We start from the raw sequence: 19,582 nt of genomic DNA on the forward strand, positions 1-19,582 counted from the left end.
TTTATGCAATAAAAACAGTTAAAAGCAAAATCTTTGGCAACATTTCCTTTTTTTATTAGTTTTTTAAACAGCAGGTTTGATGGAATACATAAACAGCTGATAATCACTCACAGCTTTACAGTGATTTCCTCTTTCACAGTAAAACAAAACCCACTGATAATACACTTCAATAAATACAAGAGTAGAAGAGACCGTAAGGCTTCATTCCATGTTTAGTTGAGTATCTCACTGCTCTTCTACAATGATAGAAGAGACTTTCAGTCCACAATCAGAATCATCTGGAGACGCACCTCAGACGCCACTCCGGCTCATTTTCACCCATATAAGGGCTTCAATAACTTCCTAACAATCATCAAAGAAGACTTGAAGTAGCCTTCTTTAAACAATGATAAAACATATAACTCTTTGCAGGATCCTCACAGGGTCTTATTACTGATCTCATCAGCAACAAGAAATCCATAAAGGATAAAAACAAATGGTGTTATAGGTCAGCAAACATCTGGATCTGAAGTGGAATTAAGTCCCAATTTATACATCATCTTCTTTAAATTCCCAGAATGCTCCAGCAAGGTAAGGTGGTAATGAATAGGAGACTCGTGCTCTCCTTACAGTACACTGCATTCGACCAGAGTTTAATTCCTCTCAGTGCTGTGGTTAAAGGCTGTGTCCTGGGAGAGATGTTTGGCCCTAATGTGGAAACAGATGTGTGTGGTAGAAGGTTAATACAGCCTAGACGATGAAGTCGAGGAGCCAGTGATGTGGTCCCAGTTGTTGTAGAGAGCGTAGGCACCAGACAGAGCTAAACCAGCTAGACCCCCACGAGCTACACCTTTTAGACCACCTGCGGAATGAGAAAATAGGATGAGCAATGACAAAGAGAAAAAAAAAAAAAACAGACATGTCTCACAACCATCAGTCCAACACTACAATCTGAGATTGTTGACTGAATCCTTAAATTTACAGATGGATTGAGCTAGCCACAGCAATTTGGAAAGGGCAAGTCTTCAAGTCTTAAAAATGCAGGTGCTATTGGACTGCTCTCATAAGAGAGAATTTGTTGTTTAATACTTTGATTAATTAACTACTTCATAGTTACATTTTTCAAACCAAACATTAAGAATGTAAGAAGTGCTACTTTGAAGTTGTCATTTTAGAAATGCACTCTTTGGTTTGCCGCTGGAATTGGAAAGCTACCTTAAAATCTGGAATATAAGTCCCACTCATATGTAAGACTGTTTTTGAAGACTTCCTGAGGGAAAAAACAATTTCACAACTTGCAATTCTTCTTCAGCTGTGTAGGTCATTTACTACCATCTGATTTCACCATGTGGAGTTTGTAATCCTGATAGCTACTGTTCTGTAGTTCAGTGGTTCTCAACTGGTTGGACATCAGGACCCACCATCACCTCCTTAAAGAGAAATTGTGACCCAAATTTTTGGAAAAATTTTAACCACTTAAATTTATCTAAAAGAATTTAGCAGTTTGGGCCCTAGATGGAATATACACAATCAAAGAGGCAGGCCAAAATAACAATTTATACATTAAACATTTACACTCTTAAATACATGCATGTGTGTGCCCTTAGGGCTTCCATACTATAGACTTTTTGCTGGATTTTTTTCCCTAGCACACATTTCGCGACCCACTTGAAAGAGCTTTGCAACCCACTTTTGGGTCCCAACTCACTAGTTGAGAACCACTGCTGTAGTTGGACTCTCAGCCTCAAGTTACTTTAATAGTTGTGAAGTACAGACACAAAACCCACGACCAATTTCTCCAAACTTGTGCTGACCGCCTCAGCTGGTGACTTGAATTTTATTTTGGAGTCTTTTCAACCCAACCAGTACTGCGTAAAGTTTCTTTGGTTAACAGTATGCCAACGTTGTCTGTAAATGTAGTATTATGACCAAATGAGGGAGAAAAGCGGTCAAAAAGTGACACAGCCAACAGCCACTTGCACCACACAATGAACAGGGCTGACTTTTGAAATGTGTAAAGTCATGGGCAGTGGGTGATGGTGGCAGCTTCACTTGCAGTAATGAAGCACATAATCTGCATTTTACACTGGTAATCGGTTGCATCTTTATATAAGATGCAACCCTCTTTCCAGAAGAAAATACAGGTCATGCAAGTGCGTTAGATAAAGTTTATAAAGGTAACAAATATTTGAACTATGCCAATTCAATTATTTCTTGGTGCATTCTTGAGAGAATCCAGTATTTTCATTAAACATTAACTACAGAAAAATGTTTGACAGATAATAACCAAAACCATTTAAACAACTTTCAAATTTATACAAATGGCAATGCTAAGTTGTTGCAGGCTAATATTCATCTAAAATAACAGACTACAGTATACAAAAGTGTAGCCTGCTGCATCAGCATTATCAGAATTATAATTCATTTTTAATGAGAATATGTGATACAAAAATAAACAAAGGTTTTCACAAAGAGACAGGCAATGATAGAACCCAAAAAACTCAACAACAGTATATGGTGAAAATACAAGCATCAATAACACTTACTGCCTGATTTAAAGAGCATCCCTGTTAGCGTCCCAGCAGCCACTGTGTTGATGTCATCCTCTGCTCCCCTGGCCTTCTCTATCGCCACACCAAAAGCACTGTATAACAAGGCTGCAATGACAAAGAAAGAAAAACTTTAGAGGAGACCACAAAACCTGTTATAACATGAGTTGATTCAAAATTACCTTTACTCAAAAGAAAAAAAAATACAAATTAAAAATGTATAGCTGCAAAAGCAGCACAAAATTCATAAAAAACATATCAATTTTAAAGTTCATTTCTGCATGGTGACATTGTGAGTAATGGTCTTACCAATGGAGCCCAGAGTGTTGGCCCATGAAGCACCTTGTCGGGTTACCATGTTGAGAATCCTGTGAAGAGAAAGCAAACACTTAAGGACAGTTGTGGAGATGTAATTTCCACTTCTTGTAAACTGAACTCTGACTCCATACTCACTGTACGTTACGAGGTTTGGACCATGCCATGTCTCTGGTCTCCTTCAGGCCCATCCTGAGACCGTTCAAAGCCCCAAATGTTGCTCCTGTAGTCAAAGAACACAGAGACACCCATGAGACCAAAATGTATTCGGTGTGATGCCATTTAATCTTAAGTCTCATCTACTGGAAAACAAAGCACCATCAATTGTGACTGTTGTACATGAGCCTTCTGTCTTCCCTCCTCAGGTTTAATACCTTTCTGAAAGATCTGAGTACCTGACTGAAGGTTTAAAGGCCTGGCTCACAAACTAGTGGTCCAGTTTATCTGTCACAGTATCTACTAATTCAAAATATGAAACTTGGCTCCTGCTGGCTTTAAAACATAAAATTTTGGACTTTTAAAGACCAAGATGCTCTGTCAGTGCTTTTGGGATTTCATGAGTAGTTCAATGGCTTTGATTTACATCATCTCCAGTTCAGAGGATTTTTTTTCCTTTTTTTGCATATGGGTATCTTGTTGACTCACAAAAGTTTATAAGTTTGCCCCTACAAACCACCACCTCAACTTTGTTGAGCTCACGTTTTTCAAATGTTCCTATCCTTCTCTTTTCTGTTTGCAGCTTGAACTTGTTAACAAAATATGCTGCCATTAATGCTGTCACATGAACAAGAAAATCAACACTTATTAGCAAAAATATCACAAAATGCAATCTTATCTGGATTTGATAGTTTAGATAAACTATTTCAATACATCTCAGCCAGGTGCCATTTCAAATTTAAAAGCACTCACAAGCAAAACGTAAGACTTCTGAAGCTATTTTGTGGCTTTAAGTATCATAGATCAAATTTAATATGTTTTAAGGAAACTTGTTAAATTGTGAAAGTGCCTCTTCTTATTGTTGCACCTATAATGAGGCACACTGTAACATGCAGGTGGAGTTACAAGAAAGGGGGTATACAGGTGTCAAATATATCTGACCATTCTGAACTGATAGTTTACGTGCCTCACCATGATTTTACAGAAAAATGATCAAAATTGTAAACAAGTGAAAAAAGGGAGTTTTTAGTGTTCTTATAGGGCATCACTTACCTGTCATACAGGATCCTCCAATAGTAAAGAAAGCCAGTTCAAACCTCCCTCGGGTTTTATTGGCACCTGTTGGTAGGATGAACTCATCTGTGTCCTGATAAAAGAAATGTTACTATTATTAAAAAGAACATATAAAACACAAATTCCTTAATCCACCTGTGTTTATGTTGAACTAGTGGCCATATTAACTGGAAGCTGTCTGACACAGTCACCAACAGTTTAAAGGCATTAGTTGCAGCCTACCTGAACCAGGTAACGAGGGTCGACATTGAGGTAGGGGGACAGGGGACTCATTCCAGTCACTGAAACGTCAGAACAGAATTGTTATTACGATTCAAACATAACTATCAATTAATATAAAAGAGCTGTCTCGCTGTACAGCTGTTATGATGTAGTTAGCTCTAGAGCTAACTACAGCGATGTAACTAATGCTAGCTTGCTAGCATTCAGATAAAATTACATCATGCTTACAGGGAACACCGGCGAGCTCTGTGTTGGAGTATTCAGGAGCACCGCCTCCAAAGAGACCCCCGAGACCTCCTTTCATTCCCCCTGATCTCTGTGAGTTGTTGTCCATGGCTGTAGAAGATCCGAGGGGGTCACCTGGCGAAAACCGGGGCCAGGTGGGAGCTGCTAGCCGAGTCGACTTGCCTGATGTTAGCGAGAACTAGCTACGTCTCTAAACTCAACCCCCCCCCCCCGAGACAAAACGTTCAGCGACGAGCGGCTGGATTCACCGACACCAGAAGACGATGCCCCACCAGAGCCCAAGGTGACTGTGTGGATTTTTTTCCCCCGTTGAAATACCGTTTTTTTTTCCGTTAAAGATTACAGAGCTCGAGCTCTCGTCATGCCCCTGACCTCCAGCAGCACGCTCTGTCGTAAAGCGAGCAGTGACGTTAAACTGTCGTAACGTAATCAAAACCCAAAGCTGAAAATGGAAGGTCAAAAAAGGCAATTATTGCCATGCACACCAATTTAATTTCACGAGTTTCTCAACATTACTCATTTAAAAGCGTTAGGTTAAGCAAACAATCCGCGTTTTACTCAGAAGTGTACCCGAATGTTTTGCGACACCTCCACTGATCTGGAATCTGTTTATTTAACCCAAGGACGAACGGTCTGAAGCAGCCAGCAGATTATAAAACTGACTACAGGCGAGGAAAATCAACATCTGTTAAGGGCTCAAACTAAAACAAACAATTTAAAACTCTTCGAGCTACACTTGCGTGTAAACAGTCGTAAATATAAATAACAGCTAAAGAAGTAACGATTAAAATTACTGTTAGAAATGAGCTTTTACATTTGTGGTAAAAGTTAGTCATTGGCCATAATTGATTTAGAAAATCAATAAAAGGGTAAACATTCAAGGAGGTGAATAACCTACTTTTTACAGGTACTGTAGATACAACATTAATATTTCTTGATATTTTGGTTGCGTTTTGTTTTCCAAGAGAACTGATTATTTAAAGGTATACCACCATTTTGATTTAACAATAAGGGATGCATCAACACCATTTTCGGACCAATACATTTGGGTACTTGTTCTAAAGTACAAATATAAATGCTCAGTAATACCACCACAGTTCTAAGAATTATTTCAAACATTTTTTTTTTCAATTATATGTTCATCACTCCTCCTTTTGTCATCCTCATTCTTGTTAAAATATCAACAAACTGCAGGTATGGCCCCCACAATACTCTGCCTTTAAGGCCAATGTCATGCTGTTCAAATTGGATCGAGTACAGTACAGCAATAATTTATAAGGGTAACAGTGGATCCTTAAAAAGTCTAAGAAAAGTAACTTCTTACGTTTTAACAAATTACTTGTAATTAGGTATTTGTTGAGTACATTTTTAAATCTTTATTTCTTCTACTAAAGTAATTTCTAAACAGAGTAACTGTACACTTACTTGAGTATGCACCTGTAGTTTTTCCACCACAGTAGCACATAGTGAGAGAATGATTTCACATCATATTCCAAAACAGCTGTTGGACACATCAAAACTGGAGTGTTGATGTCTTCGGATCAAACGCTTCAGTGTTGATTTTCACTCCAAAAGAGTCATTTTTACTCAATTCTGAGTAAGCAGGTCTTCAGTGTTGGAGTTATTTAACAGTTTTGATCCACCAGTGTTAGTTCAACTCTGTGAAGAGTCAACTGATCTAAGCTCTGCCCACTGCAATTTCAAATCTGGGGTGTTTCTGGGCAGAGTTTCCCATCATGCCCTCGGGCAGAATGTTTTTTTTTAATGTGTTTAGATGTGTTCGGATGTTGCCTGTTGTTCTTTTGCTCATGTTTCTGGTGGATTGTTGTTTTGATGTGAGACAAATTTGCACCACATGTGAAGATATCCACTGAATTAGCACTTTACTTTGGGGTTTCCCAAAGAATGCACAGTATTCTTCATTAGTATGCATTGCCTTGCTCTGGGTCTAACTCTCTGCTCTACTCTAATCAGTGCTTAGAGTAAACTGTACATTAAAATCTTTCTACTTTTACTTGTGTAGTTTTATAGACCAATACTACTTCTACTACAGTGAATTTTAACCAGAGTAACTTAACTTTGCCTTGAGTACAACAATGTTGTACTTTTCCACCTCTGTTAGTCAGCAATGTGAACTTTTAATTGGCCTTTTCTTTAGTGGGGATCTGCTTGCTCACTTTGCATTTCACAGCATTTGCAGTAGAGTTTACAGTATCAAATGCTGATGACAGAGGAGGCATGGGGAAATCATTTTAAGGAAATTTGACTTGAAGATTTAAAAAAATGCAGGAAATGGGTATGCAAAATAAATAATGAAAATGAGGACATTGGGATTAAAAACCTGTTGAATCCCATGCAAACCCTGATGTACTGACTCTACACACAGCAAAACAATATATTATTTTATCTTTGTTTGGGTCTTTCGAATATCTTAAATTCAAATTGTCATTTTTTTGGGCCACTGGTGTTATTTTGTGTGGGTTTGTCTGTACTGTTAAAGTGAAACATTACTTGATGAAATGAGTTTTATTTGAAAAAGCTTTTTTTGCACTTTAAAAGCATATTTTTGCCATTGTTTATTTCCATTATAAATCCCCTTGTTGAAAGCCGGCTTCATTATTTGCAGCTTTACATCATTTCACATAATTGTCTGCTTACCTGTTGCACTAAATCCTTGCAGTTTTTCAAACAGGACACAGGGGGGCAGCAGAGAGCTGATGAAGAGCAAGCGGCTGTAGAAGGTCAAACCTGTTGAATTTGCGTCTCCAAAGTTGTCTCTCCAATAAGGCGTGATTTATCTCCCTGATTTAGTGAAAAACGCTCCTGGTGATGACACAAACAAGTCTGATTTGTGTGATTTGTTTCTTTCATTACAGAGGCAAGGAAAAGCTGGGCTCCCACATGACACCTCTCAGGCCTTTAAAGCAAGATTTCCCACATTTCAAAACTTCTTCTCACTTACCCATGATGCAACGGAGAGGCAAGACCACACACATGCACACGTACGTGCACATTTCTCTCAGCTCGGGCCCCGGCCATCTGCTGCCGGTCAAAGGGACAGAGGCAGTGAAGGAATTTAGTGTGTTGAATTTCCCGAATAACAGAGCATCTTATTTGGATTCTGCCATTGTATGTGTGTATTCAGAAGGGGCCAAGTGGAGCGATGAAGTTTGCCATTGTCGCCCAGTGTGGGTGTTTTCAGACTCTCTGGCATGATCTGTGAGTTAGTGTTCTCTCTGTGTTACTGCCCAGTGTGCCCACTGTCTTTCCCACAATGCCCCATTCAGCCCTGGGCCTCTCTCTCTCTCTCTCTCTCTCTCCCTCTCTCCTCTCTCTCTTTTCTCAGACTGAGCTGCCACCCATTTTGTGCCTCTGGCTAATCATCATCATCATCATCATTACCATCATCGGGCTGCGAACCAAATTCTCACTCGTGGGATAAAAAAATAGCCGTGATGTCATCTTTGTTATCTTTTTTCAGCCTCTCTTCTCCTTCGTTTCCTCTTTTCCTCTCTCTCTCTCTCTTTCTTTCTTTCTTTCTTTCTGTCCCTCTGAGCTCCCAAACACAAAAGACAGAGAGGCCACGACAGGACCCCAGTGTATGCAGGTTGTCAGGGAGACAAGGAGACAGTGTTGGGTCTTTAAACTGCCTCAGAGGGGTGTGAGTGGAGTTCGGGGGGAGTTGGCCTTATTTACATGGGAAGAGGACTAGAAAGAGAAAAGGAGAGAGGGGTTTGAAATACAACTTTTCTCCCTGCAGCTTATAGGACGCCGCTAAAATCATTCAGTCATCAAATATTTACCGAGCAGACGAAATCTGGAGCTGTTCATTATGTGGGGAATGCCGTGCATACATAGTAATGTAAATCAACCTGTCTTTTTCTCCCATACACACCCATCTTTTTTTTCACACGCACACTTTGATTGTAAGGAGCTCTGGGCCCCACAGTGTTGGCAATGCTGAGAGCTGACTGCAGAATACATTACCAGATGCTTTAAGAGTGTTTCATACCAGACTGGAAGAACAAGAAGGAGAGGGGGAGAAAAACAAGCTTGACTCAAAACAGGAAAAACAGACAGAAAAGAGCCCACACCCACCCAAACTTACATACATGCATGCACCCCCACCCATGCATATCCAGAGTTTTATTCCCCACTCTTTGCTATCTGCTCCTTCCTGTCCAGAGGATTGTCTGCGCTCACATTATGTCCTCTCTCTCCCTCTTTCTTTCTCTCTCTCTCTCTCTCTCTCTCACTCTCTCTGTGTGATCAGGGGTCCGGGGGTTGTGGCCGCAGAGCAGGCTCGACTCCAAGCCTGCAAGTTCAATATCAAGCCCCTCAACTCCACAATGAAAGCAGGAAGGGCAGGGAGAGGACGGATGAGCCACCCACTGCTGCATTCACAACAGTGAGAAACATGTGATTCTCCTCCTTTTGTGTGGCGTTTAAAGGGCAGAATCAAACGCTGGTTTTCCACTTTATGACTCCTTTTGTTTTGTCTTTTTTAATAAGTGCACCCTTAGAGAGAAATAGAGGAAGTCTAATTGGAAATGAAGCCAATTTAACACATGTAGCGGTTAGTTTTGGGATACTTCAGGGACTCGCTTTTATCCAGTGCAATATTTACTCTGCAGATGTTTGAAGGCAAGCTTGCACAATCAATTTCCCTTTAATTCCCCAGTTGTATACACTGTAAAAACTCGAATGTAAGCTGTTTAGTCAAGAATATCTCATTACAATTATTCTGAGCCACAGTCGCCTCAGAAGTCCAGATAACAACCTTGTTTCACGATATTTATAAAGCCAAAATAGGCCTGATTTGTAAGTAATGGCTGTAGAATCTGACGAGACCAGCAGATTTACTTGCTGAGTCTTAAAATAAGTATGTGCACCTCAAGTTGGGACATTCAAGGCAGGTATTTTCACTCATTAAAAGTGAGTAGGGCCTTATTTTCCATGTTTTATATCTTTAAATATCATGTTCATTAGGATTTTTCAGGCAGATGTGATTTAAAGCAACTGTTATTAGGTATTTTGATATCATTCTAAATATTTTCAATGAGTCACACACTTAACTGATAATAGAAAGCAGGGGAAGGAACTTTTTTACAAAAATGTCAAGCTTCCTCCATGGGGGTGCCAAACTTGGCACAAGGTTTATTGTGCTTTAATTATAATATAAATAATGATCTGAGAAGGTTTAAGTTAAGTTTGTGCTTTTTGTGACTGTTATACTCCAATATACAGCTTTTTGGCTAGGTACACTGTAAAAACTCAAATCTATCAAATCTGTGAATCTAATATCTTGTCACAATACAAAGCTATGTTTACCGCTAGCTCTTGCAGACAACTACCGTGAGACCGTGCTTATGTCAGAGCAGAAATATATGTTACAACTTTCAAAATACAAACTTCCACTTAAAGTCAGGGTTAAGGTAAAGGTTAGGCTACTAAAACAGTCCCCTTACAAGAAAAAAGGTTATCTACCATGAAAACACTCAAGCAAACTAAGCTAGGTGTAAAATAAAACAAAACAAAGCTACACTAGCTACATTCGCTTATCCCACATTCACTAATGCTAACGTAGCTACATGAACTTTAGCTACATTTGCTAAAACTCACTTTGTTAGAGATAAAGCAACATTGTAACGCTCATATTGTAACGCTGAGTAGGTAGTCTATGTTAGCTTAAGCCAAAGCTAACAAAGCTAAAGCCAGCCACCATTCACATAAATACTACCAAATCGGGTCTATACATAATTTTCATTTTACATAAGCTTATATACTACGCTAGCTACATTGTTAACATTACTGAGTAAGCCAATACTGCTACATTAGCTTTAGCTAAAGCTAATAAAGCTAAAGCCAGCCACCTTTCACATATACTTCTAAAACGGGTCTATACATAGCTTGAATCTTGCCAATGCTTACATAGCTACGCTAGCTATGTTGTTAACATTACTACACTGTGCGTAAAACTACTTATAAAAGCTGTTCTAGCAGTAGCAATTGTAGCATAATAAATCATTGCAAATGTAGCTTTGTTTGCTTTCGCTTTACTTTTTTGTATATCTACGTTACCTATGTACCTTACGTAGCCTATGTGGCTAATGTAGTTTTGTTAGCTTTAGATATAGCTGCGTTACCTATGTAGTTTTGTTAGCTCTGGATTTTGCAACATTAGCTGCATAGCCACGTGACACGGCTTCTATAGCTACTTTAGCTTTTGTCTTAAGTACGCAGATAACATAGTTTCTTTAGCTTTACCCTTAGCTTTGCAGATAATGTAGCTTCATTAGCTTTACCCTTAGCTACGTTAGCTGCATTAGAGTGTTTTCATTGAGGGCAAGCCATTTTCCTGTTAGCAGACTGTTTACTCTGAACTTTCTGTTTTATTTATGTAATGTTGCTAAGTCTGTAATGTTGTCGATGTGGTTATTTCATGATTGCCAGACTTTGTTTATTAACAAAGTTGAATTTAAAAAAAAAAATCTAAAACAGGAAATTTGTTGTACTGGGAAATTTCATCACTTCCATCCTGAGTCTTGACAGTAGTCTCATAGTAGTGTTTTTATTAAGAGGGGGTGTCTGAGACCTGTGTTCTGCAGCCAGACCCCTCTATACATGGTGGCCTAAACCAAATGCAATAAATAATTTTGACTAGAAATCAAACAAGTATGTTGTTGTATTAGAGTATAGTGCTCAAAGCTATAAGAAAACCTGCACCAGACACAAATTAATGCATCTGTGCTGATAGTAGTGGAGGTTGGAGGCATTATGTTCTCTGGTTTTCCAACCATTTTTTCCAGGCCATTCTTGTGGACCCAATATTTCAAGAATGCTTTGTCAGATTTTCCTCAAACTAGAGCAAAATCTTTGCCAAAACCCAAGTATAAACTGACTAGATTTTGCAAGTTATAGGTCAAAAGTCAAGGTCATTGGGCCTCATGTTCATCCCTTGTTTCCCAGACCATTCTTGAGAACACAAGTTTAGGACACTTTGGAGGATTTACTTTAAATTTTGCACACATGCTCCCTTTCATTCAAGGATAAACAGATTAGAGTTTGTAGGTCAAGTCAAAAGTAAAGGTCACTAGGCCTCATGGTTAGCCCTTGCTTTTGACACCTATACCACAGAAAACACCCCAACACTGTCCTTAACTGTATGAAAATTTGAAACCTTGCAGAGGCATGCCAGGACTGGGTTTCCGTTTTTTTTTAATAAGCATAGAAATAACCCAGAATTGCTTGTGAAATGTATCAACTCTAAACTAGGCATGCAAATTCACTTGTTGAGCTAATACATCCCATGTCAAGACACTGAACAAACAGACTGCTGAGGCTGGAGGAAATGTGTTCTGGGGTTGTCCCTCTGGGACATATTTGTGAGTGCAAAATCTAAAGAACTCTTGAAGGGATCTTTTTCAGACTTGGCACAGATGTTTAATCTGACTCAGAAACACTGGAGAGTCAAAGATCAAGGTCACTGGGCCTAATGCTTTAACTTGCTTGAAAGATTTCTATGAATCGCCCTACCACAGTTACCACCCCGCCCTTCTTCTTGACCAACCAAGATAGACAGTAGTTCTAGTTTACTTACTAGAAGCAATGCAGGCCTCTATTTCTTCAGATAGGATCTTTGTCATGACCTGTGAGGCTCTAAAAAATTATAACATCTGTTCAACAAGAAATTAAACTAATACACTGCTTTGATTGGAGTTTTTGCAGTGTAGTCTTTAAAAACCCTTAAGAAAAACTGCATAATCCTGTCATTTTTCTTTTAAAGAGCAAAAATATGACCTAAATTGCTTGTAATAGGCATGCAGTTTGTAAATGAGCTGAGCAAAGGTCACTTGAGTGTGTTAAACTAGGATGCACTGTCCAGCCAATGCCATTGATTTTAAGGCTTTGACAGACTCTTTCGTACTTATTTTTTACTTCAGCATCTTGAAGTATGATACTTATCTGGACTTGTGAGTTGAATGTTGTTTAAAACAAGTATAAAGAGAAACTTTTGCCCAGAAATTACACAAATGCACCGAGTTAGATGTGAGTTCTTGCAGTGTAGTCCACCCAGACCTTAAGAAAACCTGCACCCCCTCTCATTTTTTTTCTTGTTATACATGTGCATGCCTCAGAGAAACCATGGTGAGCAGGGTGTGATTTCTTCTCTCCTATTACACACATCCATGTATGTAGAAAGAGAACAACACTGGGGGGAAAAAGAGAAGTGAGGAAAAACAATGTGGTGGCCTTTTCCCTGCATTTTGTCTGAAGTGTTTGCCGGCTTTTTCCGCCCCTCGACGGGTTTCTAAGGAGTGTTTGGTGATTAGTATGCAGAAAGGAAGCTGATTTGCATAATTAAGAGCTACAGAGAAAAAGCAACAAAGTTTGGTTAGTTTTAAACAGCTATGAGTTTAATCGTGTACAAAGAGTTATTTCTGCTCAGAAAACTTTAAAAGTTAAACGTTCATTGTTCAACACATATCTCCATTTTTTAGACACACGTTTTTCTTGTTTTTAAAGGAATCCAAAAGCTGAGACAGATACCATTAAAGTGGTTAATAATCACAGAAGAAGTGGTAACAGTTAGTAACCTACACTTGGCACTGAAGAGTAGATTAATGTTGTACTACACTGTTAATTGTCACACTCATAGGATACAAAAAGGCACAGAGGGCAAGCAATGCTGATCTCAAAAGGCTCAAGTTAAAACAGAAAAAAACCTCCAGTTTATCAGGACATGATTACTTTGACACATGAATGATCAGTAAAGTCAAATTATTCCCCATGATAAGGCATAATATTCTTATCTGAAAAGGTCATTTAATGTTATTTTCACATACAAAATAGAATATAAAAATACATTTGTTACACACGTTGGTTCATGGTTCTTTTTCTGTTATAGAGTCCTGCAAGAATGAGTCCTAAGACCCAGAAGTGTGTCAGCATTTTAGCACTTCTGGTTCCATCGTCTCAAAGTCTATGAAATGTTTTAAACAAGTTTTTAATGATTTGTGAGGAAGGTACATTTCTGCTCGTATCCAATATTTCCAATCTTCCAATCATAGACTGTTAAATGGAACAGTAGGAGGTTATTTATTTCAGCTCTATTTTTCTGAAAGATGGAACACATTTTTAGTTTTAGTAAACAGTACTCAATCACCCAAGTGTTTGTTGTCATCGCACTTATATTATTTGACAGTCATCCCTTAATATGCACAGATTCCCAAAAATGCCTTTGTTCATCAGACAGTTTTGCACCATGAGTGAAGTTACCCACTGAGTTGGAGAAGTCCTATAGAAGAGCACTCTCTGGGTCAAAGTGCAACTCTCAGTCTTTGTTTTTAGTGAAAAAAAGTTCTAGATGCTTCATTTGTTTAGAACAAGTAAACTTAAGTAAATTTCACAGTGTAGCAGTAAATCAGATTTTCTTACTCTGGGTGGCATCACTGTTCAAAATTAAACACTACTTAAAAAAATGTATGCAATCTGTTACAACAAGTATCTGTATTATTATAGTATTTTCAACTTGTTTGGTTTTACAGTGCAGTAGTTTTCATCGTTTTTTCCTCTAAGCTCCCTCTAATTTTAACTAAGAAATGCTGAAACCCCCAACCAACATCCACATGAACAAATAGGTGATACATTTCTGTCAAGAAACACAAATGTCTATTTTAAGCGTTTCATTTATTAAACCTAAGAAAAGTGGTCTGCACATTTTTCTAAGCAAAAGAACTTTGTTTAAACTATTTGATAAAAGTTGTAACATGACCTGTTTATCTTATTGTTTTTAAGTAAATGGATCATTTATGTTAATATAATCACCATGCTAATCTAGATCTGTTAGCCCTTTAATGGCAATTTTTATTTTGTGTTATGATCAACCTAACAATAGCATCCCTGTCCATCTTTTAAACTCTTCAAATTTTAGTAAGTGATTTTTAAATGTTTATTTTATTTAAAATGCACATCCCTTACTGTTGATATGTTTGGCCACTACATCACTTGAAAATATCGTAAGTTTTTATATATGCTGATATCGATATTTAGCAATTGTTCAAAATCACCACTTTTCAGAGAATGGAAAAAGAAACAAGTTACGATTAATTTTAACACTGACAGGTGAGAGTCAGCATCTTTTTTAAATTTTTTGGTCTATAATTTATAAAACCCAATGACAGATGTAAAGGATGACCAATAGCACTGATTTATGAAAACAAAGAAATCATGAAAAATGGAGATATAACATTCTGGCATGATGACAGCCACGAGCTATTATCAACCAGTGCCAAAAAATGTGCAGAGAGTGTCGTACATCTTTAGGTTTTTCTATAACATAGACACATGAGGAGGTACAGTATGAAAGCCAGTTGCTAACAAGTGGCTAACTCAGACTATATTTTGTCAGGGACGTTACACATCATCACATGAGACATGTAAACTCATCCACAAGACTGTAGGATTTGTAAAAGATGACACAAGGGTGAAATCAGAATTTTGGTAATGAGTCCAATCTGTAGCGTCCGCCATATTGCAAACCCTGTCTCAAACCGTCTTTAGACTGACCTGGTAACAAGGCAAAGAGCTGGAGTTGAGGCTAGTCCTAAACCTCCTGACAAACAGTTATATCAGCAACCTCCAACTTATGCATCATTTATTATCCCAAATTTAACCAAAACAGAAGAGTTATTAAAAAATCCACCCTTGTGCAGTGTTCTCATAAATACATGAACTATCTCGACAAATTTTTTTTTGAATGACACTGTAAACATGTTTATTTCTGCTGTGAAAATCTGCATTTTAACATGGGTGTGTATGGGACCTCCGGTATTTCTGCAGCCAACCCCTAGTGGGCACTCAAGGAACTGCAGTTTTTTGCACTTTTCTTGCACTACTGAAGCATGAAATAAAAGTTGGAAGCTTAATGGTTGTGACGTAGAAGTTAGTTGACAGTGGTGTCGTTCCTTTATGGTCTTACGTCAGCATTTTAATTCCACCAATTGAGTTTATGCTTAAAAACAATGAAATTAGTGTTCATTTGTGAATATTTGCTGGCTGAATAACCATGCAAGTCACACTTTTTCCAAAACAGAGCTTTTTTCACAAATAATCCAATTACCACAAAAAAAACCATAGGCTTTGTGTCGATGGAACCTGTGCGATGCTAACTTCCAATCTGGCCTTCAAACTTCATCACTCCTGCAGCACTCTAATACCTCAAGGCATCAGTTGGTTTTTGTGTTTGTGTAAAACTGTACCCTCTAAAAAATGCGAGTACACATGCAAAAATATATATATGGACGACTTCATCTCCAACAACACAAACAAAAAATAAAGTAAAACACTGTTCTCCTGAGGCGTTTAAACCTCACATAAACATCTCAGACTCATAGCTGCTGCTTTAATACTGCATTTGCACTTCTATTTCATGTTTTTGCACTAAAATCCAGAACTATGGTAGATGATAATTATGCTGTGACACCTTTTGCTGCTGCATTAATTAATCTGCATTAAATCAAAATGACATTTGACGCTGTGGTAATAAAAGATTAAGGTGTGACATCGTTCGATTGCTTTCAATAAATAAAGGCACTGCTGTTCAAGCTCGCACAATACTGTAGTGTGAGAAAAAGGCATCGTTGTGTAAGTCTGCTAGATTTAGACAAAAGAAGTGCAACCTCCCCTCTGTGTGGGTTTGTATGCTTAGTGCACAGGCTTGACATTTATCCTATAAAGGTACCGTGATGATTTTCTTCTTATTAAAAAAGATACTTTGGCATTTTGGATTCCAGTTGTGTTGTTTTTCCGTACTGAGCACCTGTTTCTTTACAGTGAACAAAAGGATCTGTGCTGGCATTTTACTTCCTAGATCAACAGCGTTATTTCTTGTTTTTCTTTGTTGCAAATATGTCACAGCAAAGTGGAAATTTCTCAGCGGCAACCTTGAAAAAAGTGACATTTTAAACACATGACGTCAACCACATTTTGGTGTTACATTTTCAAGGAAAGGCATGTTAATATATTAATGATTTAACACCGAGTATGATGTGTTATAGTGAGGGTGATGAATGCAATCACAATTTATAAGGACAGGAGAGGTGCCCGATGAGGAAAAATGCATTGAGAAACATAATACCTCTTCAAGCTGAGTGTAAATTATGGAAGCCCTAAGAGGAAAAGCATCCTTGCATTTGATTTACTCAATTTCCTGTAAAAAAAAAATCATTTTGGTTGTTTTCCTAAAATCTAAAGTGTAGTTATTTCCTTATTTTTGAAAAATAATGCAAGTTTTGCCATGATGTGTTTATTACAGTTGTTTTCTTAAGAAATCATGAAGTGGTTACCTCGGGAAAACCAGCTGACTTAAATTGGTCGAAATCTCAAGAAAACAAGTGGAAAGTACTCAGTGTCGAAGGAAAGTCCATTGAATTAAAATGCCTACATATGTCCTCTCATGACTGCTGTAGTTTATGTAAAGTTTAGTCATTTTTTTTTAAGATATCAAGAAATGGTTATCAGAGGAAAACTAGCTTTCTTAATGCCATCTAAAATAAGTTAAAATCTAGTGAAAACAACCCAAAATCACTTGTTATTGCAGGAAAGTCAATCAAGCAAAAATGTATAAATGCCTCCCCCTATGGCTGCCATAGTTTCAGACAATTTGTTTTTTTTCTTGAGATATCAAGAAACAGTTATCACTGGAAAACTAGCTATCTTGATTTAGACTTCAAGAAGCTGAAATCTAATGAAAACTAAAGGAAACTGCTCAATATTGATAGCAAGTCGATTCAAATAAAATGCCTTGATGTGTCCCTTTAGGGCTGCCATAGCCTAAGTTGCTTCTAACTGTTTTCTAAAGAATTCATGAAATGGTTTCAACAGATATTTTTTATTATATTTTTAAATTTATATCTACTTCGATAAGTTGAAATCTCAAGAAAACAACCGTACATTAATCAGTATCACAGGAAAGTAAATTAAACTAAAATGTGTGAATGTTTCCACCTGTGGCTGTGCTAGTTTTTGACAATTTTGTTTTCTTGAGATATCAAGAAATGGTTACCACATGAAAACCAGCTATCTTGTTATCAACTTAGAGAAGCTAAAATCTCATGAAGACTGAAAATTCCTTGTTATTGCAGGAAAATTGATTAAAATTAAACAACTAGATGTGCCCACTTAGGGCCTCCACTGTTTGTTACTTTTAGTTGTTTTCATAAGATATCAAGACACGATTACCACGGCAAAACCAGCCACGTATCTGGATATCGACTTCAGATGAAATCTAATGAAAATAAGCCAAAATTACTCCTTATTACAGGAAAATCAAATAGAAAAATGTACAAATGCGTCCACTGCCATAGTTTGACAATTTAGTCGTTTTTTCTTAATATATCAAGAAATGGTTCCCAGAAGAAAACAGCTAGCTAAACAAGCGGGAATCATTTGTTCTTGCAGGAAAGTCGATGACGATAAAACTAGATGTGTCCAATTGCAGCTTCAGTAGTTTGTTAGTTTTATTTGATTTCTGAAGATACCAAGAAACGGTTTCAACTGGAAAATCAGTTCTCATAAAAGGTAGGTCAAAATTGCAAGAAAACGAGCAGAAAGCACTAATTACCGCAGGAAAGTTGATTAAGATAAAATGCATGGTTGTGTCCACTTAGGGCTTCCGTAGATCAGTTGTTTTCTTGAGATATCAAAAAATTGTAACTTTGGGAAAAATACCTATCTTGATTTGACTTATAAAAATAAAAACAAGCAGAAATATTTTCTATTGACAGTAAGTCGATTAAAATAAAATGCCTAGCTGTGTCTAGTTGGGGCGTCCACAGTTTATGTTAATTTTAGTTGTTTTCTAAAGATACCAAGAAATGGGTACAACTGGAAAACCAGCTATAATAAAATAGACTTAGAAAAGTCAAAATCTTAAAAAGTAGAAATTACTTGTTATCGTCAAAAATTGGTCAAAACAAAATGTATGGATGTGTCCACTTAGGGCTTCAACAGCTTAAAATATCAAGAAGTTGTTATCACAGCAAAACTAGCTATCGTGAAATCGACTTCAGTTGAACTCTCAGGAAAACAAACATGACTTGTTATGGCAGGAAAGTCAACTAAGATATAATGTATGGATGTGTCCACTTAGGGCTTCAATAGCTTAAAATATCAAGAAGTTGTTATCACAGCAAAACGAGCGATCGTGAAATCGACTTCAGTTGAATTCTCAAGAAAACAAACATGACTTGTTATGGCAGGAAAGTCAACTGAGATATAATGTATGGATGTGTTCACTTAGGGCTGCCGTAGTGTATAAAAATTTTTCTTGAGATATTAAGGAATGGTAACCTCGGGAAAACCAGATATCATGAACTCGACTTAAAAAAGTTGAAATCTCAACAAAACAAGCAAAATAATTTGTTATCGCAGGACATTTGATTAAAGTAAAATGTTTAGATGTGTTCTCTTAGGGCTTCCGAGTTTATGGAGGGTTTCTGGATAAGTGACCGTTACCATCATTATAAGAATAGCATTAATAAAGTCATTATTATTGCATCACATGGACTGAGGGCAGGGCAGCTCAGAGACAGTTTGGCACGGTCAGGGATGGTTGAAGCCCTTCACCAGTTTGGAGTCCATCCCCAGTAACGTTTACTGGTAATGTAATGGAAGCTACAGATGATCGAATGGTTTAAAAACATTCTTAGACTGGCTTTGAACTTGTAAAAGGAAGGCACGTTCGGTAAAGTTAATGTTAGGACTCTGTGGTGGGCGGGGTCCTGAGCTTTATTCCCGGGATCGCTGTCGTCTGGTTGGCTGGTTAGACAGAAGCAGCCGGGGGTTGTTCCCAATGTGCTGGTCTGGTTGGCTGAGCTGCGGGGAAGTGGCGGGGCCGCGGGCCAATGAGCACGCCAGCGGGGCAGAGATGGGTGGGTCATCAGTGGGCGGAAAGGTCAGAAGGTCAAGGGGTCATGGGTTAGTTGCCGTGGCAGCTAGAGTTAGACAGACAGAGACGGACGGACGAGGAAAAGGAAACA

General features: G+C 38.0%; 2 protein-coding genes across 5 annotated transcripts in view; both read right to left on the minus strand.

Annotated features, from left to right (window-relative positions):
- Positions 1–30: 30 nt before the first annotated feature.
- Positions 31–4,948, minus strand: timm23a (translocase of inner mitochondrial membrane 23 homolog a (yeast)). Its single transcript, XM_041814899.1, has 7 exons — positions 4,524–4,948; positions 4,296–4,354; positions 4,053–4,146; positions 2,982–3,066; positions 2,838–2,896; positions 2,526–2,636; positions 31–841 (listed from the first exon to the last, which is right to left on the minus strand). The coding sequence occupies exons 1-7, from the start codon at positions 4,627–4,629 to the stop codon at positions 720–722; spliced, it is 636 nt and encodes a 211-aa protein (XP_041670833.1). The 5' UTR covers positions 4,630–4,948; the 3' UTR covers positions 31–719.
- Positions 4,949–12,936: 7,988 nt separating this feature from the next.
- Positions 12,937–19,582, minus strand: part of qki2 (QKI, KH domain containing, RNA binding 2) — a 37,107-nt gene continuing 30,461 nt past the window's right edge. For all 4 annotated transcript variants that reach the window (XM_041816079.1, XM_041816084.1, XM_041816082.1 and 1 more), the window contains one exon: positions 12,937–19,537. In XM_041816079.1, coding sequence (XP_041672013.1) covers positions 19,515–19,537 — 23 coding nt within the window. In that variant the 3' untranslated portion in view covers positions 12,937–19,514. The remainder of the gene's footprint in view (positions 19,538–19,582) is intronic.

This window comes from Cheilinus undulatus, linkage group 20, assembly GCF_018320785.1.
Source record: "Cheilinus undulatus linkage group 20, ASM1832078v1, whole genome shotgun sequence".
Classification (NCBI taxonomy): Eukaryota; Metazoa; Chordata; class Actinopteri; order Labriformes; family Labridae; genus Cheilinus; species Cheilinus undulatus.